This window comes from Lepisosteus oculatus, chromosome 1 (genome assembly GCF_040954835.1).
Source record: "Lepisosteus oculatus isolate fLepOcu1 chromosome 1, fLepOcu1.hap2, whole genome shotgun sequence".
In the NCBI taxonomy this organism is placed as follows: Eukaryota; Metazoa; Chordata; class Actinopteri; order Semionotiformes; family Lepisosteidae; genus Lepisosteus; species Lepisosteus oculatus.
Genome location: NC_090696.1, coordinates 78,180,390 through 78,200,762, shown reverse-complemented (window position 1 = coordinate 78,200,762; position 20,373 = coordinate 78,180,390). Strand labels below are relative to the sequence as shown.

The window sequence follows — 20,373 nt, the reverse complement described above, 5'->3', positions numbered from 1 at the left end:
GGGGAACTTCAGACCGGAGATTTTTCATTCCTAAGACCTAGCTGCCCTCCCAACTGATTTTTTAAATTAATTTTCCGTGGTTTAAAAAAACTAAAAGTCATCATTTGTAACTTCGAGGTTTTTGAATAAGAAATACATGGTAAAATGTTTCATCATTGGTGTACGTTCTAAAAAAATACAACGTAGATTATGTCGAATTGTTTGTGTCTAGTCTTTTGTCACAGTTCTTCCTTTCACCTCTGAATGTCAGTGAATGTTTGGTTTAGAAGAAAGATAGCAGAACCCAACAAAATAGCAACAGTATTGGTTTATGTGCTGTAAATGGACAATTTAACTGTCAAGAGATGTATAATTTGCATGTGTATTATTAGTATTTTCCTTTAAAATAATGATCATCTTGATCTGAAGTGTTAAAGCAAAAGCTCTTCCATCCATGAGCTATAATCAGCTTGTGGGCTTACAAACTGAATCCTAGAATATTCAGAAGATTCAATTCAATGTATTTTTATATAGCGCCTTTCACAACAAGGTTGTCCCAAGGCGCTTAACAATGCAAGTAACCAGACATGTTGTGAATACAGAACAGAAAAAAACAGAAGACAATAGAGGAGAGGAACCAAAAACTCCTTAGTAAGGAGAAAAAAAAAACCTCTAGGGGTCCTAGGGGTCCCTTTGGGTGTGCAAACATTATATAATTTAAAAAAGAAATAAATGAAGATGAAGAGATAGCTATTATCTAGCACATCCCAGAACTCAGCTGGAACATTTACTACATATACTGACCTTGTAGCCTCTCGTTCTGTGACCTGCCTACTGTAGTGAAAAATGACAATTAATTTCCCTCGGTACAGCTTCTGATTCTTGACTGTGATGTTCTTGACTGTCTTTTGTTGTTAACCACAGCTTCCAAGGAGAGGCTTATTTCAGTCTGGTCAGTGCAGGGTTGTGAGAGATCACCTGTACAGGAATAAGGGCCTGTCATCAAGCTGTTGTCTGACTACTCTGCGGTGTGTTAAAGCCATTCCAGTCTGCTCCGGTCTCCACACCAAGAGATCTTTCTCTTGATTTCTTAACTCCAGAAATGCAGGGGCAGGCCTCCTCACTCTCTGGGCAGCCTAATTAAATCCCTGCCACAGGAATTTTCTGTCATTGCCTTCTGCATATTCTTTTTCACATAACCATCCATCACAGACTCCCAAGTGCTTTTATTTATTTTTTTATTTTGTATGAAGCCTTTTGCAGTTCTGTCGCAAAACTGTGCCGGTGTTTTCAGATTAGGAATGGATGGTCAGCTTTATGTGTCCATTGCTGAGTAACTGAATTGTAATGTATTTTAATAACATTTTAGTTCAGGAGCAAGAAAGCATCATTGATAAAAGGTGAGAAAGGAATTCCGTGTGTTCTGATTTTTTTTGTTGTGTGACTTTGTGCGTCTTCACAGACACAGGCATTATCGCTGTTTGACCTCCTTGAATGATTAGAGTGCAGCTGCTCTGACAAAGTTACCCAACAAATCATTTCAAGGGCGCTTTCACTTCGGCAGAACGCGCTGGCGGCCCTATTGTCCTTCTCAGATTGTTTCTGCCTTTTTATTTCACTTGGAAATTCTAGGTCACTGACCTTTTTTTCTGCAGAAGGGTAGGAGAAGGAAACAGCACATCGTTATAAAGACCTCAGTTATACTCATCAAGGTTCGAAAAGCAGCCCAGGAAGACCTGTCTTTGAGAAATGAAGCCGGGGAGCTTGCTGCCTGTGTGCCAGTCTGCTGGCAGACGTTGACCTGCTCGTCAGTAGGACACAGCCTGGCACTGCCACTGGCTCCTGGGGCTCGGCTGGCTGCCGGTGTGTTTTAATTCCCTGTCCCACTGATCCTGGGAAAATTCCAGCTTGTTTGTAGTCCCTAACGTGACAATACCCCCACAGCTCTCACGCTGTTAGAGAACCCAAACGCACATTGTTGTTGTCAAACCAGCCTTGGGAAAAGGAAAGCAGCCATGTTCTCTGTCCCAGAAAGCCCTGGTGGCACCACAGGGGGGCGCCGATGGGAATGCAAGCTCACGCTTACCTGCTCGCCCCCAGGGCTGGCCCTCTCACAACAGCGGGGCAGCCCGTGATCAGCTGAGGTTCAGTTACAGTTCCTTCCTTCTGCTGCCAGACTGCATGCTCCTTGCATTGGACAGCAAATAAGTCCGTTGAAGGTGATGGACAGCATGAACCTGGCTTTCGGTCCAAACTGCTTACTGCGTCACTCCCGTTTTGAACCCTTGACCGTGGTGATTTCTAATCGAGCTTCATGTCGGTGAGGTCAGTGAGGAGCCAGGGAACAAACCTGCGGTTCAGAGCACATGGCACCACTTGTCACACGTGTCAGATCTAAGATCCGGGACACAGAAGTGGAGAAGACAAACTGCACTTCTTGATGGCACTCTTCTCAAGCAGGACATTGGGAATGTAGGGCGTTCACTGGGATTGTGGTGGAAGGGGTATTTTTGTGCTTACCATTTCCATCATAAACCTTTATTGATCTGTCTTATTGGCTCTGATAAACAGCCTGTCAGACACTTCTGCTATTTTTCCTTGTCATGTTTTAATTAGCTCTGGCGTCAAGCCAGCCTCGCCCCCTTCAGAAGGCTGTTAGTCTCATTATTATTTTGCATTGAGCAGAGAGCTCGGAAATGTTTTCTTTGTGTTTTCTTTCTTACTCCATCTGCTTCTGAAACTTTTCAGTGGCAGTTCTGTAGGCTGATTCCTCTCCTCACAAGGTTTGTTTTCGTTCCAGCCGTGCTCATTATCTGTCAGCTCACATACTTTTTCGTTCTGCGTTAATTTGACAGCCCTGAAAGTCCGTAACCCAATCCTGTTCCGCCCGCTCTTTATCAGACGGGCATCAAAGCCGTCAGCCCCCTTCAGCACCGTGGAGGAAAGTGAAGTTTTTGCGTGAGAGGGTCAGAACCCGTTCCAGCATATCACCTTGCTGTTTTGAAACCAGCACCTGGTCTTGTTTCTGCCATTTTCGCTGTAATCAAATCAAACCGCAAATTGCAACTCCACAGGTCATGCTGCCAGTCCTCAGCCGAGCTCTGTGTTCCTTGGCAGCCTTTCAAACCCTTCCTCTCACGCTACCTTCCTTCAGCCTGTGTGCTGCTCCTCAGGAGACGCCCCTCTGAGTGAGCCGCTGCAGTCTCTAACAGCAGGGGTGTGGGTTTGTTTTGCTGCTGAGCGAGCCGGTCTCTCTGTGGAGTTGTGTCAGACCTGTGGTTGGGAGGAGCTGCCTTCACACCCTCCGAAATAGTTCTTCTAGTTACTGCCGACATAGCTGTGGCCAGTCTTGAGGAGTAAAGAGTAAGTCAGTGCGTCTTCACCCCTCTGTCACCTCTATAGTCCAGTCAGTGCATCTTCACCCCACTGTCACCTCTACAGTCCAGTCAGTGCATCTTCACCCCACTGTCACCTCTACAGTCCAGTCAGTGCGTCTTCAGCCCACTGTAGTGTCAAGTGAACTGATTAGCTCACACAGGGGTCCCTGTTTTAGGATTGTCAGAGGAAGACTGCTGGAAAATAACAACAGGTATTAAAACAGCTCATAAGAAGCTTTTCTCAGAAAAGCACACGACTCCAGTGTTGACCAGTGACAGAAATGCTGTGCACCACAGTATGGACATTACCTTCCAAAGCTTCTCTTTGACTTTGAAGGGAAAGTTCTGCGAGCACATTCCACTTGTAGGGGAAATGGCGGAGATGTGAGCAGTATCTGGTGTAGAGACAAACCCTCCTGACGCGGGGAGGCAAGGGCGTGACCGTTTTCATGAGATAACCCGTTCAGCACCATTACCTCTCACTAACCCAACACCCCCTGCGACTCGGCAGAGATCCGTCAGGGTTCTGTGGCTCAATTTACAAGTGGGTCTTGTTGAAAAATCTGGAATGAAAAACAAAAACATATTTTTGAGAAAAGGAATGTTTCGTGCAGTCCCAGAATTTTTGTTATTGTTTTTTTTTCCAAATTATATGCATATCTTCTTGCTTGTAAACACAGGCAGCATGCTTTTCCTGAGGCATTGTGATTCAGCTCTTGAAAAGCAGTTTCATGCAGAAAGTGGCCGGGCTGTGTTATTTCCCCCAATACCAGGTACCGTTGCTGTGCATGTGTTGTAGCAGGAGAAAGTGTATATTCTGCTGCATGCCGGCTAACGTTGCCTAATCTAATTAAATGTTCCCGAGCTGTGATCTCGCAGGGTGAGCAAGTTCAGTGCCTTATGAATGATTTGTATTTAATCTAATTTTCTGTTTTGACCATTTGTTACCAGTAGAGATGTCTCGTAGATGCTTGAACTTAATGATGATGGTACCTTACAATAAACCAGCTTTCATTCTAAAGTCATACTGTATACAGCAATAACCACTTAAGAGTTACAATTACAGCCTGGAAGTAACAGCCTGACAAATGACACCTATTAAACCTTTAAACATAACAGTTTAAGCAGATTAAGCCTAAGAACTCTGATAAGTTTCTTTATCTCCATTCCCTATGTTGTGAGATTTAGTAGCAACTGCAGTTTAATAATCAAGATCATCGTTTATATAGTTCCATTTTGCTCCTATTTGGTTAGAAAGCTCCATTGTTCTTTAATGAAGACACAGTTCTACCCAGAATCTCTGAATCCCTGATTCCTGATGTTTTTTTGAATAAATCTGTGTCTTCGTTTTCATGTAGTCTGGGCAGGAGTTTTATTTGTGATGAGCCAGAATGAATCAGATCACCAGTGTGTGTCATCCACATTAAAGGCCTTGTCTGTGATTCATGGCTTTTTTCCAAACCTACACCAAACAGTCTGCAGTGTCCATGTGCAAGAATTCGTACTATATGTGTTTTCTACAGAAGTTAATGTAAAGTGAGTCACAATATACCCTACTATTGGATTTCATACATACCCTACCCTAATATCCTGAAATATGCAGAACATTAAATAATTATCCAGTAATGCAATTAACAAAATAAATGAGTGGTCTGGGAAATTGTGTTGGGAAGCACTCTTAATTTTAGTTGAAGCAGAAAATGTGAAACCAGCTATGTGTTTCCTGTGCTGGACTCTTGTTTGGGCACATCAATCACCCAGCTTATCTCTGTACTGTGCTACATATGTACATATAGGCAAGTTTCCTTGAAATGGCTAATCTTTTCAGTCTCTCTGAAAAAGTTTACAGTATCATTTTTAGAGAAAATATTTTCATTATGTTCACTCAGAGGAGCTGCCGAAATCGTAGTTTATTAAGTGCATAAAACACAAGTCTTAAGGTATGAATATATTTGGAGTCTTTACTCGGCAGCTCATGTGCTGTTCAGGGGTGATAGTTTTACATCCATCCATCAATCCATCTTCTAACCACTTCAGCCAATGTTAGGTGACAGGGCAGCTGGGGCCTATCCCGGGCTCAAAGCAGGGCACGCCTGGCCCTGGTGTCTGTGTTTGCCAGTCCACTGCGCGCGCACACTCACGCCAGGGCCAATTTTCCCAGAAGCCGACTATCCTACCAGCATGTCTCTGAGCTGTGGGAGGAAACTGGAGCACCGGGAGGAAACACACAGAAACGCGGGGAGAATATGCAGACTCCACGCAGACAGCACCCCAGGTCCGGAATCGATCTCCGGGCCCCGGACCACTGGGGCACCGTGCCAACCATGATGATATTTGTCTTTTTAGCTAAATCTAAAATCCAGACAAGCTGTATCGGTGGTCTCCAGGGTCCAGTCCTACACCCCAGTTTCCACTGTCAGAGCTGAAGTCAGAATGTTTCCTGTCTTTCAGCCTTTGCTCCTCTAATTCTGGTCTATAATCTAGGGGTGACAGGGCTTCTCCTGCTGCTCCCCACAATTCTGGAACTCTATTGCCAAGGATCTCAGAGAGTCGCCTTACCTAACCTCCTTCAAATCCAGACTCGAAACCTTCTTCTTTAGGAGGGCCTTTACTTCACTGGCTCTATCATTTACCCCTCTGCTCCTAATGTATTCTGTGCCCCCCTCTGCTGTCTCCTCTCACTGTGAATATCTTGTGTTTGTTGTTGATGTCATTCTGTAAAGCGCTTTGAAAAGCCACCTTTAAAGGTGCTATTTGAAATAAAGTTTATTATTATTATTTTAAGAAAATACCTGTCTTCCAGGTCTGTTTTGGATAAAGAAATGTGTCATGGTCCCAGTTATTGTGGAGTCATTTTGGGGTGTGTCCAAGGTGAACATCTGGCCGACAGACATCACTCTCTTTTTTGTTTTGTGTTTTGAGGTGTGAAAGGAAACTTGTGTCTGCTTGTCCTTCAAGGGTGTTGTTCTGCCTCTGAGCTGACGGATGACGTGGCCCGCACCGCAGTGGGAAGGGTGTTCGAGATCCTCCGAGGGCTGAGCAGGTCCAGAGCTCACCTCAGGCAGCTCCGCTCTGTCCACAGTCCAGGGGATGGAGTGCACCAGGTGAGCACAGCGCAGTCTGCCATCACACACACACACAGCACCAGGTGAGCACAGCACAGTCTGCCATCACACACACACAGCACCGGTGAGCACAGCGCAGTCTGCCATCACACACACACACAGCACCAGGTGAGCACAGCACAGTCTGCCATCACACACACACAGCACCGGTGAGCACAGCGCAGTCTGCCATCACACACACAGCACCAGGTGAGCACAGCGCAGTCTGCCATCACACACACAGCACCAGGTGAGCACAGCGCAGTCTGCCATCACACACACACACAGCACCAGGTGAGCACAGCGCAGTCTGCCTTCACACACACACAGCACCAGGTGAGCACAGCGCAGTCTGCCATCACACACACACACAGCACCAGGTGAGCACAGCGCAGTCTGCCATCACACACACAGCACCAGGTGAGCACAGCGCAGTCTGCCATCACACACACACAGCACCAGGTGAGCACAGCGCAGTCTGCCATCACACACACACACAGCACCAGGTGAGCACAGCGCAGTCTGCCATCACACACACACACAGCACCAGGTGAGCACAGCGCAGTCTGCCATCACACACACACAGCACCAGGTGAGCACAGCGCAGTCTGCCATCACACACACACAGCACCAGGTGAGCACAGCGCAGTCTGCCATCACACACACACACAGCACCAGGTGAGCACAGCGCAGTCTGCCATCACACACACACACAGCACCAGGTGAGCACAGCGCAGTCTGCCATCACACGCACACAGCACCAGGTGAGCACAGCGCAGTCTGCCATCACACGCACACACAGCACCAGGTGAGCACAGCGCAGTCTGCCATCACACACACACACAGCACCAGGTGAGCACAGCGCAGTCTGCCATCACACACACACACAGCACCAGGTGAGCACAGCGCAGTCTGCCATCACACACACACACAGCACCAGGTGAGCACAGCGCAGTCTGCCATCACACACACACAGCACCAGGTGAGCACAGCGCAGTCTGCCATCACACACACACAGCACCAGGTGAGCACAGCGCAGTCTGCCATCACACACATACAGCACCAGGTGAGCACAGCGCAGTCTGCCATCACACACACACAGCACCAGGTGAGCACAGCGCAGTCTGCCATCACACACACACACAGCACCAGGTGAGCACAGCGCAGTCTGCCATCACACACACACACAGCACCAGGTGAGCACAGCGCAGTCTGCCATCACACACACACACAGCACCAGGTGAGCACAGCGCAGTCTGCCATCACACACACACAGCACCAGGTGAGCACAGCGCAGTCTGCCATCACACGCACACAGCACCAGGTGAGCACAGCGCAGTCTGCCATCACACACACACAGCACCAGGTGAGCACAGCGCAGTCTGCCATCACACACACACAGCACCAGGTGAGCACAGCGCAGTCTGCCATCACACGCACACACACGCGCACACACACATAGCACCAGGTGCTTATAAGTCCTGCCCAGTCCTTGACTTGAGAGCATCGCTAGAGTTTGCAGAATCACTGATTTGCTCCTGCCTGTGCAGTAGGACTTGTCAGAGAACGTCAAGCCCAGCTCAACTGTGTCCGGGTCTTAGGTGAAGCTCTGTCACCCGGAGTGGGTGGGTGGCCGGGGCAGGTGTCAGTGATGTTTCCTTTGGAGTTTTACCCGCCCATCTGGAGCAGAACCTCATGGTCCGTAGTGCCACGTAGGGCTGTAGTGCAGCACTACCAGTGGCAGCTCCCCCCCTCACTGCGACCTCTCGGCTCCTGCAGAAGCTCAAAGCACAAGGAAAGCACCGAGTCTCTCTTTGGGACAGCAGCCCAGCCTCCCCTTTCTGCAGCTGGCCTTGTGTGTTTGCGGTCTTTGCCATCTCAACAGAGACTGTATTCATTTAGATTGCAAAACCATTTTCTGTTGAAGGCTATTCTTGTCCTTTTATCTCTTTCTGTAAACAAATCTGCCCCTAATATACATTATTTCCAGCAATACAAGAAAAGAAATGGTCTTTTTTTATCATTAATGATGTATGCTGGCAAGCTTTGACTACATACAACTTTAAGTAATATTTTCTTTAATTATTTCAGTGTCTGAAATAAGTAATATTTAATCGTGCAAATATGTTGTCAGCTGTAATTTCTGAAACAGTTCATGGGAACCACTGTCAAGCTGAGTCACTGTTTATCAAAATGTTTGTGTCATTAATTTTGGAAGTGGGCATGACTTTATGACCATTAATTACACCCATGTACGGTTCATCATTACAGTGCAGCCACCCTCAAGCTGGGCTCTGCAGTCCTGCGTCCTCTCTCTTGAAGCACATTATCTGAGCACCTGTAAGCACTCCTTTCTGTGAGGGACTGGACGTCTCTGAATTACTCCTTTCCAGTTAAGAAACTGAAACTGAATGCACATTTGCTTTAGAGTTAACTGGCTTTAGACGTGTCTCCCAGCTGTGTTGCAATAACATTACAATTTTCCATTCTGAAGAGTCCACACCCAGATCTCCAGGATAGGAGATGCCTGTACTGTGTTTTATAACAACTCAGACCCAGAATGAAAAGTCAGCACCTGATGGAAAATTACTTGTTAAAGCAAACAAAGGAATGAGTCTGTTAGTGCTGCCATTCATTTTCAGCTCGAGCCCTGCTTGCTTTAGAACAACCTTTAGAGGTTTAGGTAGGTAGTGAAGTACTAGTCAGTAGTTTCGTTTAGCAGCTTATTGATCCCAGGATCTTATCCAGCTGGTTCCAGACTCCCACCACCCTTTGCGTAAAGAAGTGCAGACGTGAAAAAGACCTGGATCACGTACTCAAGGGTATTGCTAAGTCGTGTCTATCTCACCTGCTCTGGTTCACACTTGTTCATCTCTGCAGTCAGGCCTGTTCTCACGAGGAGCCTGAGGTCAGGTCTGTCCCGATCACGGTGTCTCATCTCGTCGGGCCTCCCAGAACTGCGTGCACAGAGCTCCCCCTGCCAACTGCGGCACATTCTAATGAACAAGCAGAGTTTACAGTTGTCCTCAAATGCACTGCAATAATCAAACTGGGCACTTTCATGTGTGAAGCAGGCTGAATGTGTGCAAAGAAAACATGCAAAGTGAAGTGTACTGATTGCATGAGTACGTTTGCAGGCCCCTAAGTCAATTCTTGGTGGCAGCAATTCCTGCTTTCAGGATTTTAGGAGGTGTCTGAACCAGCTTGAGGCACTGCAGTCTTCAAGTCTTGCCATAAGTTTTCTATTGAATTCAATGCAGGATTGTGACTGGGCCCCTCAAGGACATTACCTTTCACTCCAGTGTAGCTCTTGTCTTTGCTTTGTGTCATTGACCTGCTGAAATCGACCCATTTTTTCAGCCCAGTTTTCGATTCTTGAGCAACTCAAGCTGTTTTTTTTCTGTAGAACTCACTGGTCACTGTGCACTGTCCGTTTGCCTCGCCCCTGCTAGAGAGAAGCAGGCCAATCGCATGATGCCTGACAGCTGGGCTAGTGCTGACTGGCTGATGTTCTGTGGTGGGCTAGCACCAAGTGTAATGCTTTGCATTTTGTTCAGTTTATCTCTTGCCTGATCACAACAGCTTCTGCTACATGGCAGTATTATCTCATGCAAGATTGAAGATCAGTATTGTCACAGTGGCATTCCATACCAGTTTCCTGCGAGTCCACAGATTGATGAAGCCAGTTCAGAGATGGGGATTATCAGGCCCAGAATGGTTAAGGCCAGGGGGGAAATTTGGCCAGGACACTGGGGTTAACACCTACCACACCCCTACTCTTTTTGAAAAACGCCTTGGGATTTTTAATAACCACAGAGAGTCAGGACCTCGGTTTTTCATCTCATCCGAAGGACGGCGCCTATACTGTACTGGGGCACTAGGAGCCACACAGACCACAGGGTGAGCACCCCCTGCTGGCCCCACTAACACCTCTTCCAGCAGCAACCTAAGAGTCTCCCCTCCAGTTACTGGCCAGGCTCATACCTTCTGAGCTCCAGTGGGCTGCCAGTTGCAGGGGGATGTGGCCGATGGCTGTGGCAGTAATTATGTGGCCAATCAAATTATTCTTTTCCACTTGAACTGATGTAAGGGAGCCGCATACTCATGCACCTCAGAATCTTTTAATTCTCATTGAATGTCTAATACACTTTTAAGCTTTTTTTAGCTTTATCCATTTGGATTAGATTGTGTAGATTCCAAATATGAAGTCGTAATTGCAAGCTCAGCCGCAAGCAAAATGTGGAAAGTTTGCAGGAGGGTAAATACTTTTATAAAGCACTGTATTAGAAACAGCTGCACAGCACCTTCTGTTGAAGTTCTCCTGCGTTACGTCTGCTGCACGCTGACCTCATTGTTTCACTTTGTGGAGAAATGCCCAGAATCCTTCCACATCAAACAGTGTCATTTGGAAAACCTCTTTGAAAGGGGAAAAACACTTACTCTAGTTAGAAAGAAGGTCTAATCAAAAGCCCTGGAGATTTCTTTTCTAGCTCCATAATAGAAACTGGCTTGATTCTATTTTTAAAAAATTGTGAGCAGTAAAAGACGTCTGACTTTATTCCACTAGTGAGGAGCCCAGAAGGGCTCTCTGTATCTTGTGATTTGTTGTTTTTAAGGTTTGAAACAGATTTTTCAGAGAAAAAAACATGTCATGACTGTTGCTAGAGTAGCTGCTGCCTCAGTCGATTTAAGAATCTTTATTGTTTGGGAGTTTCTCTGAGGGTTTGGGTTATCTACATGTCTGAAGGTGCACATTATCTGTCCCTCTGTCCTGCACAGGTGAATGAAGGAGGAGGTGCTTTGTTCTGGAATATCAATCACCTGAAAGAGTCAGAGGGCTGGGAAGTGGTTCTCCAAGACCTTTGGCATTAAGCTGCTTTTTTGTTTGCAGTCAGTCAGGCTTTATCCACACTTTACAGAATAATAGGTTTTATCACGAAGCAAACATCCTGGTATCTGGTCTAGATAGACTTTACTTCCTGAGTTTCTGCATGAAAGACACCAAGGTGGGCATGGCCTTGATTGCTGAGCTGTGCTCAAACCAACACCTCTCTGATTCTCCTGAGAAGAGGTTGCTAATAAATTAGCAATTCATTTAGTAATAGGAGCCTAACGTGGTAAATGAGAGTGTTCGACTGATGATTACATCAAATCGAGAATCGATAGTGGGGGAGTACACAGTGTTCTCCACCCTAGCACTAACATTTGCTGCAGCATGTTGGAGCCTGACATCAGCAGGCTGGGGTTGTAAGGGTTTGGGGTTCGGGGTTAGGTTTAGGGTGTTGGAGCTTGTCAAGTTTATGTGAGAAGTGAGGCCTTTAAGAAGATGTCTTGTATTAATTAAATTAAAGGACTGCGGGCCAAATCCTTATAGCAGTTACCACTGCAACGCATTGGCCCCTCATTATTCTGGAAGGAAAACAAACTCCCAGCATGCTGCAGCTTATAGAAAAACCCGTGAACTGCTCATGAGGGTTCTGAATTTGGCGTCAGGGACAGTTTTCAGCAATACTGTACTGTTTTCTCATTTGTGTTAAAAGCACCTGCTAAAAAAGTCCAGATTACACCCCAGTCTGCTGGTCGGGACTTTGTGGCTCTGTCTCTACTGATCCCAGTACAGTATAGAAGCAGAGGAAGATGGAATGAGAGGCCATGCAGAGGCCTTTCCTGATTATTGGCTGTGCTGGTTTAAAAGCAGTGACCCCGAGCACATCTTGTTAGCACCAGTGTAGCAGCTGAACAAGTGACACAGGTACATAGTGCTTCAGTACATTTCTCAACTGTGTAAAGTGCTGTGCTACGTGCACCCGCTGTGCTCACTCGGTGATGGATGATTTGATGATTTCATGTGTGTAGACTCATTTATTTCAGAACGGTACTTTGTAAGGCAGTGGTTTGTGTTTTGCCTCGAGCTGGAACACTGTGTTTTCCGTGTAGGTCGGCATTTAAGAAGTGCCCTGTCACACTGTTTACAGCAGTTTTCTGGCAAGAACTTGCAGGCAGCCCCCTTAGGAAAGGGGAACTTTCACTGGCAAAATTTAAAGTAAAAGATGGACCCGCCTATGATCTGCCTTGTGAGTTGTTTGTTCCAGCTTGAAAACTCTTTTTAACAAAGAGGGTCGTGCCAAAGGTTTCTGTTTCTCTCTGCTTTACAAAGGCCTGTTCTACTTGAGAAGAACAGTGTGGGACTCCGACATCATGCTGCTGTGTTCATTTCTTTTAATCAGACTCTTACAGACACCCTGGACTGTTTAAATCTCATGTCCTTTTGTCATTTTTAACTTCTCAATCTCCGAAGGTTTCTGGATCCTGAGCAGATATCATCTGTTTGGCTGTAAGGCTGTACGCTGGTGAGACTCAGTTCAGTGACAGTACAGGGCTGCCCGCGATGAAGACACATTGTCCACATTGTCAGACAGTTTAGGAGTGACTGCAGAACAGCAAGTGCGTGTGTGGGGGAGTGGAGGGGGCGTGTCATTGTCATTCGACAAAGCATGGAAAGAGAAATTGTATTATCTTCGGGTAGGGCTATAAAGGTCATTTTAATAGAACAATGGCTTTGCACCAGCAACCGAAACACCTGGGCCTGCCTTCTGTGTGTGCAGCTCTTTAAGCCCAGACTTCGGCAGGCTTCATGCTTTTGCTCTATTGGTGCAGCCATTGCTCATACAATATTTATCACATGGGGAAATAACGGACAGCCCTTCCAGAATCACTTCTGACATCACGTCTCGTCCAACAAATGGGATCTTCACAGCCTGTGTGATTAGCGTCTTGGCCCTTTCAGAAATACCTTATCTCACCAGTACCAAAAGCGTGAAGGAGTGCTGTTTTTGAACCTCTGTTCTGTTTTTACAGAGCTCCAGTGTTTTAAATACTTCTAGAAAATGGCACAGCTTCACGAAAAGTGATAGTTGTGGGGGTTTTTTAAAAAGAAAGAAAACGGAGAGGATGTTTCCTGCAGCAGGCGGTTGTTGTGACCCAGCCTGTAGTGAACCAGTGGAGCCATGCAGACATACTTCTCTCATGCCTCTACACACCTGCAGGGGCTGGGAGGAGCAAACCGAGACCAGGAACAAGAGGCTTCTGCCACGAATCTCCCGCCTTTCAACAGGGAGCAGAAGTGATTCACAAATAAATCAAAATCCACATCACTCAGGCTCTGGAAGGATAGAAATCAGAAATGAAGGGGAACAAATAATTGCATATTCCTCAGTTGCCGCAGTAAATTTAGCTTTCAGTCTGTATTGTTTCAGGCTTCACCGTCCCGTGCAGTTTTGCAGAGTCCTCCTTTGTTCTGTGTGATGTGCTTGTCAGGCTGCGATTTTGCTGTAGATGTGTGAAGCGGACAAAAAAGATAATTATGCACTGTCTGTGAACTGTTGGTTTTATGACATCCCTTGTTCCCAAATACATAATAAATAGCAGCGGTTAAGGCCTCTGTTAAGACTTGGTTAAGAGGGACAGGTGCCACCCTGAACGTTCACAGCCGGAGACTTGGACAGAGGGGAGTTCAGAACTCAGGTCTGGGCCTAAGTGTTGCTGTATCATGTAGTCTGATAGCCTAGACAGGTACTGTATGTGCAACAACCTGGATTTGTCCAACTGCTGCAGATGTGATTGCAGAACTGGAGACAAGGAGCTTCCTCAGGGTCTCCTAAGAAATCCCATTCCCCGTGTAACTCAGAGCGCACGTGTAACTCTGCTCTCTTCGCACTGCGGCTGCCAGCTCCTCTCCTGGTTCTCTGCAGGGAGAGACGTGCGTCTGACACCCAGCTTCAGCATTTCTCCCAGGCGGCTTTTTACCTTTAGGTGTTCATAACACTACCTGTGTTCATACATTTCTAAAACATTCCCGTGTTTGAAGATGTTTCATTCTTCACTCATTCTTCATTAAAATGGGAAGCACCATCCTTGAAGAAGGTACTTGAGGAAGACTCAGGCATTGATGTAGAGACACCATGTGGGCTTCTGGACTCTGGACATGTCCTTTACTGGCGCTGGAGGTGGCTGGAAACACCCTCTGGTATGTCTGACTGACTGCAGAATGCGCTTGAAGGAAAGTGGAGAAAAGCAGCTTCTGTAAAGATGTTCTAAAACAGGTTTGCAAACTTTCTCAAAACAGGTTTACTATTTCACATGTGCGGAGGACTCCTTCAGCATGTTGCTTTCTGGAATGCTACACTAGAAAGATCCTTACGATTTCTGCACGTTTAATCTCATGTTCAATTGGGTAGAATCTGTCAGCTCTTTGCAAATCCTCTTAAATACAGTGCTGGCCTAGCTTCGCTCTTTCTGCTTCGTCTTCCCTGGCCAAGCTCTGACTGGGACGAATTCCTTTTGGATGTCTGGACTTTTCCTCGTGCTCCTAGCAAATGTAAACAAGCTTTGTTGCTTGTTTTTCTTGTCTTTAATTTGAAGTTCCCGTAAATGGAAGGCAGCTTGAGCTCAGCGTGTTCGTGCGGCGTGCCCAGCTGGGACCAGCATGCTGCTTGTCTGGGAGTCGTCAGGCCCCACCCTCCTTTGTGGGGTGATTGTAATGTGGGAAAGTGCTGAGTGTGACTGCTTATTTCTGCTTTCCCCCTGCAAGGCACACTAAAGGTGGGTTTAAACCGCACCTGTTGGCGTCAGGGTGAGACGACTGGCTGGGTCTTAGCAGGCCAGGCATGAGGGCAGTGAAAGGAATCATATAATGACCAGCTGCTCTCCAGCCTCGGCTCTGCTGAGGAAAGTCACGTTAGCTGGTCTCCACCGGCTTTTTCAGCTGCTGTAAAAGGGAACGTTTAGGATGTTCTGTGCCTCCTGCGAAGCTCTCGTTAGTAAAACAATTAAAAAATAATAATAATAACTTGGCAACATATTGAGCATCACTTTTTTTTCTAAGCTGCGATGCAGCTCTTTGGCTTGTCTTCTTGGCTATTAAAGCACAGCCCTGCAAAAACACAGAGCACTGAAATCCAGACATATGGCTGCTATCTGTTCTTTGTCTTTTCTTTTCTGTTCTGCTGTCCTTTTTCCTGTTGTTGTTTTATGCTGCAAAGAATTTTCTCAGCAAGAGAAAGAGAGCAAGTGTTGGTAGGTGGTGCATTCAAAGCATTCTATTGCAGTGCTATTATAACATCTAGAAAATGTTGACATCTGGAAGGGCTCTTTTCTAACACTTACCCCAGGGAATGAGAACTTCATTGCTGTACCTGCTGAATAACACAGCACAGTGATTCTGCCCGTGGCCACAGTAGACCAGGATGTGGCAGTGGCAGTGAAGAGCTGTGTAGACGATGTGTAGGGATCCAGAGCTGACTTGTGTGCCCAGAATTCGACTGCGACTGTGTCCTGTGAAGTAGAGATAGGGGAAATACTTGCCATGCAGAATCTCGGTTCAGAACTTGAGTTTCTTTTGTGACATCTTAGATCTCAGCCGCTGGGCATGTTGACTAAACTTAGTGCAGCACACTTCTGGAACACAATCTGATTAGTTTTAAGACAGTAACACCCATGTGGATCTTGAAAGGACCACGCGCCTGAAGGAATCAGTGGAGCCTGTAATAACATTGCTGTCTGACATTAAACAGTGTATCCTGTTGTTCGTGTCCTCTGATCTGTACTTGGCGTTCTCCTACAGAGGCCAGCACGGGAATACCGGCTTGAGGTTTCAATGGCAGACACGTCCCTGCTTATTAGTCGCTCCCATCAGCATGTACTCTGTAGGCTGTTCTTGTTGTCTGACCTCTCTTCAGCCCCTGGTAGGCTGGTGTTTCTCTGACCCAGCTGGGGAGGTTCTGGTGAGAGTTTTGTCCCCTGACCCGGCTGGAGACTTCTATGGATTCAGCTTGTTGAGGTGGATGGTGGTGGACAGAGCTGGACAGTGAGGTGGCCGAAAGGAGCTCCACAAGGGAGCTCCAGCCCCTCCATAGCCTGAACCTAAACTGCTTTGCAAAGATACAGACTTGCAATAGAGTTTATCCTAAAGGGCCGAGCAAGAGTTTGGAAAAATGTGGAAGAATTATTTGAGAGGCCAGGCAAAATTCTCAGACTATTGCAAATAATTTGGCACAAATTGTGAGAAAGTGGTCAGGAAATTCACAGCCAAACAGTTAAATAACAATACAGTGATAGCTTAGAAGGTGGATGTCCCCTGAATTAAATTCCAGCTGCAAGCTCTAGTTATAAAGCAAAACACAAGCAGGAGTTTTCCACTGAAGACTCTGAGTCCTGATGAGTACTTGACAGTCGAACACATCTGAAACACGAAGAGACCACACGTGTGGAGGACAAAGAGAAGAATTCAGTGACATTTTCCTCATGCCTCACGCTGTGGGTGCTTGGGTGACGGTTTGGGTGTGTCTTCCCCAATTCCCTGATGACCTTTTGGATTGTCGAAATAGCATCAGGTGCTGGTTACCATCAAGACTTGGTATTGTACTTATACTGTATGTAACCCAGCGGTAGAATCCCAAGACAGGAGTTGGTGTTCCAGCAGGATCATGGCTGTTAGCCCGTTTTGAAGAGCACAGGGGAGTTTCTGCGCGACGGGAAACCGCAGTCACGGACTGGCCATCTCGGCCTCGGAGACTGGAGCCCGGCAGGCTGCTGTGACGTGACCTGAAGGAGGAGACCACAGCTGACTGCTGGACACCATTCTGTGTGTGGAGAAGGAAAGGCAAATATGTCTCGGGAAAGATGACAGGGGCTGGTTTGGGAAATGTAGGGCAAAGCTGCTAGCTGTCAAAGAAACAAAGAAAAGGCACACAAAATACTGAAGAAAGGCTGTACCTATACTAAAATACTTCTGGAAGTAGTTTTCCATTACTTAGTCATTCTTTTTAAATTACAGAATATAGTCTCGCCTTATTTTATACATTTCAAATGTACAATGGAAACTTTACATGTAAACTCCATTTTGTATTGCAAGAGGTTTGTCTGTTACTACGTGCACACTTCATGAAATATTTAATATGACATATTATATTAGTATAAGAGGTTATCTGGAGAAACTAATAAGAAAACTGAATTTGGTTTAATAAGGCAGAGAAATTGGGTTATGGAGTAAGTTTGATCATTTGAAATGCACTTTTGAATGTCAACAATGTGCTTCTTCATACAATGACAGACAAAGTGGTTGTCCTTCACCGATAAGTGAAGGAAGACATCTGTTTTTTTTTCTGATTGTAACATCTGGCTTTTGCAAACGATCTTGACCCACAAAAATAGGAAGACGCTGTATTAAGAGAATCAGTGAACAGTACTTGTCTGCATCTTCCATCCTCCTGAAGTCAGGCAATGCAGTTATTAGTTTTCTAAAACTGAGGAACAGAAAGTGCTTTCTGCTGTTAGATTGGATGAAAAATAGTGACTTATCACAACTAGAGATTTTAGGGTTGGTTTCTGTTTGGCATTTGCTAGCCAGAAACTATGGTGATATCTGGAAAGCTGTGTTAAAGTATTATATTTTTAGAAACGATTTCATTGTGTTTTATGCAAGGCCCAGATGAAGTATTTCTACAGGCCACTGGCCATAAAGTGTATTTGTTTGCACCTCAGAACGCTCTTTTAGAAAGGTACAGACAGATTTCGTAGCCCGGGGCTGTAGGTTTGAGGTATGTACTTCAGCAGTACCTCCGTTGAGTTTTGTAACCGCTACTATGGGTGTGCCGGCAGTTCTGTCGTGACAGAGACAAATGCCCTCCAGTTGTTAGGACAAACAAAACCTTGTGCAATATTAACTCTAGGTGCATGTGTGTGAGGAGGTGGAGAGCAGTGGTGTCAGAAGTGAAGACATTAGTTCTCCCATATGGAGACGTGGCCTCTTATTAAAACGCTGTGCAGTTTGCCTGTGAATGTGCTGTTGTGTAGATAGGAAGAGTGACTGTGGTTTGGGCCATTTTCTCTTCCACTCTGCCAATTATATAATGCAGCCAGGCAGGTTTCTAAGCACCAAGGTGAGCTCTGTAGCCAAAAGGTTGCACACCTTCCTGATAGTGTAGCCTAGCAGATAGATGAGCACTAGTATTTAGTGTTTCTCTTCTGAATTTATATAACCAGATACATTTGAGTTTGATAAGATAAGGACCTAAAACCAAATACTTCATTCACCATTCTGCTCGATATCCGTCTGTGCTGAACGTTTGGTTTCCTTACAGTGAGCTCCTGAAACTGTAGAAAGAAAAGGTCAGATCTGGCAAGGCATGGAAACTCAATACAAAGTAAGGATAAAATCTGTGAAACATATAAAATCCCAAGTATTTTAAGCTTGCCAGCGCATTTTTATGATGTTGTTAAGAACCTAATAACTTTCTTTTCAACATTTTCCAGACATTCTGTAAAGGATTTTGCAGTTTAATACTGAGACTGTTGTAGACTGTACATTATTCTTCCAAAGCTCACAGTCTCGGAGCTATAAACTCTCTGGCGAGCTAGTTCACATCAAACCCGTGTGGCTGGAATTCGGCCCAGTGACCACTAACACTCCGCAGTGCCTTCATGCTGTTCCAAGTGTAAACCAGCTTTTACTGAGTGGAACATCAGAAGTTCTGTCTCCCTACAAGACCCCTTTATTCCCGCTTTGTTGAAAAGTAGCTGAATATAAAGTAATGAAAGTGCTTCAACAGCAGAAAATAAAATGCAAATTTAACAGAAAGATTTGCAGACAAAAGTTAGACAAACAGATCAGCCAGACAAACTGTGCTGTGTGTGCTGTAATGGTTTCCACTAGACAAGAAAGCTTATTGCTTGAAATATATACTCAGCGCTTCTCATGAATAAGTATATGTTGTCCTCACTAAGATTTAGAAAATCTTTTCCTTGGAGGTAAACTAGCGATATCTAGTATTGTCTATCTCGTGATCGCATAAAGTGCGCAAGAATTACTATCTCGTAATTACAAGATAAGGCCGAGGACTTTTTTTTCTTTCACGGCAGCAACTTCCATAAGTTTTAGCTTCTTTCCAAATATCCGAATTCCAAAAGAAAGAGAGCAAATTTAATTCTCATATTCCTAAGATTTCCATATCTGTACAATGTTTCACATTTTACTTGATAGCTTGCCTGCAGTTGTCTTAAGGGGATAACTGGGAGTTGTGGAGACCCAGCATGAAGACTTGAGCCCCTCAAGTCACCAGGACGCTGGTGTGAGGCTACAAACGATGAAATAAAGAGAGCGTCATTCAAAACTACCTGCTGTCATGTCTAAGGAAATCATTTTTGACACTAAATTTAATTCTCAACACCTGTTAGCCTGTTAGCATTGCACATAAATTTAACTTGCTTCCCCCCCAAATAAAAAATAGGAAACTCACTAATAGAACTGCCACCAGTTTTGCCTCAAGTCTTGAAAACTACCTGCTGCACCAGGGAAGAGTTGTTCCCCAGCAGGGAGGGTCTGTGCGCAGCCTGCACAGGCTGGTGAGTGCGGCTGTATGACAGCCCAGCCTTCAGCATTGCGTGGAGTTTGGAGTGATTAAGCCGTTCATCACAGTCCGCTCAGGCGTGACTAATGTGTTGCATTTGTTCAGTGTTTTGATGTTGACCTCATGATGATTTCAATTGATTTTCACAAAAACAAGTTTATTTTCAACAACAGAAAACTGGTTTAACTGGAGTACAGTGATGCACAGTGTTCCACAGCTGTTTGAATCAGGGTGGTTAAAAAAAGCTGTGGTCAGTTTTTACTAACTGCATTCAATTAACGGTGGTAGTTGGTATGCTACAAAAGCAATGTTTTACGCAGCATTTTATTTAAAAACATAAGTAATAATATTGTTCAAAGGCCAGATACAGCAAGAGTATCCACTGATTTGTTGCGTCTAAGCACAAAGATTGGCTGAGGTGGAGTGGTGATGGAGAGCGTAGAGGTTTAACTTCAGTCCCTACATCAAGGCATCAGGAGACTAAACACAGATGCAGCACAGTTTGTA

General features: G+C 45.5%; 1 protein-coding gene across 1 annotated transcript in view; it reads left to right on the top strand.

Annotated features, from left to right (window-relative positions):
- The window catches only part of scfd2 (sec1 family domain containing 2), a 143,968-nt gene that overhangs the window by 107,882 nt on the left and 15,713 nt on the right, over nt 1–20,373 (top strand). The window contains exon 6 of the mRNA XM_006630135.3: nt 6,315–6,460. Coding sequence (XP_006630198.2) covers nt 6,315–6,460 — 146 coding nt within the window. The remainder of the gene's footprint in view (nt 1–6,314; nt 6,461–20,373) is intronic.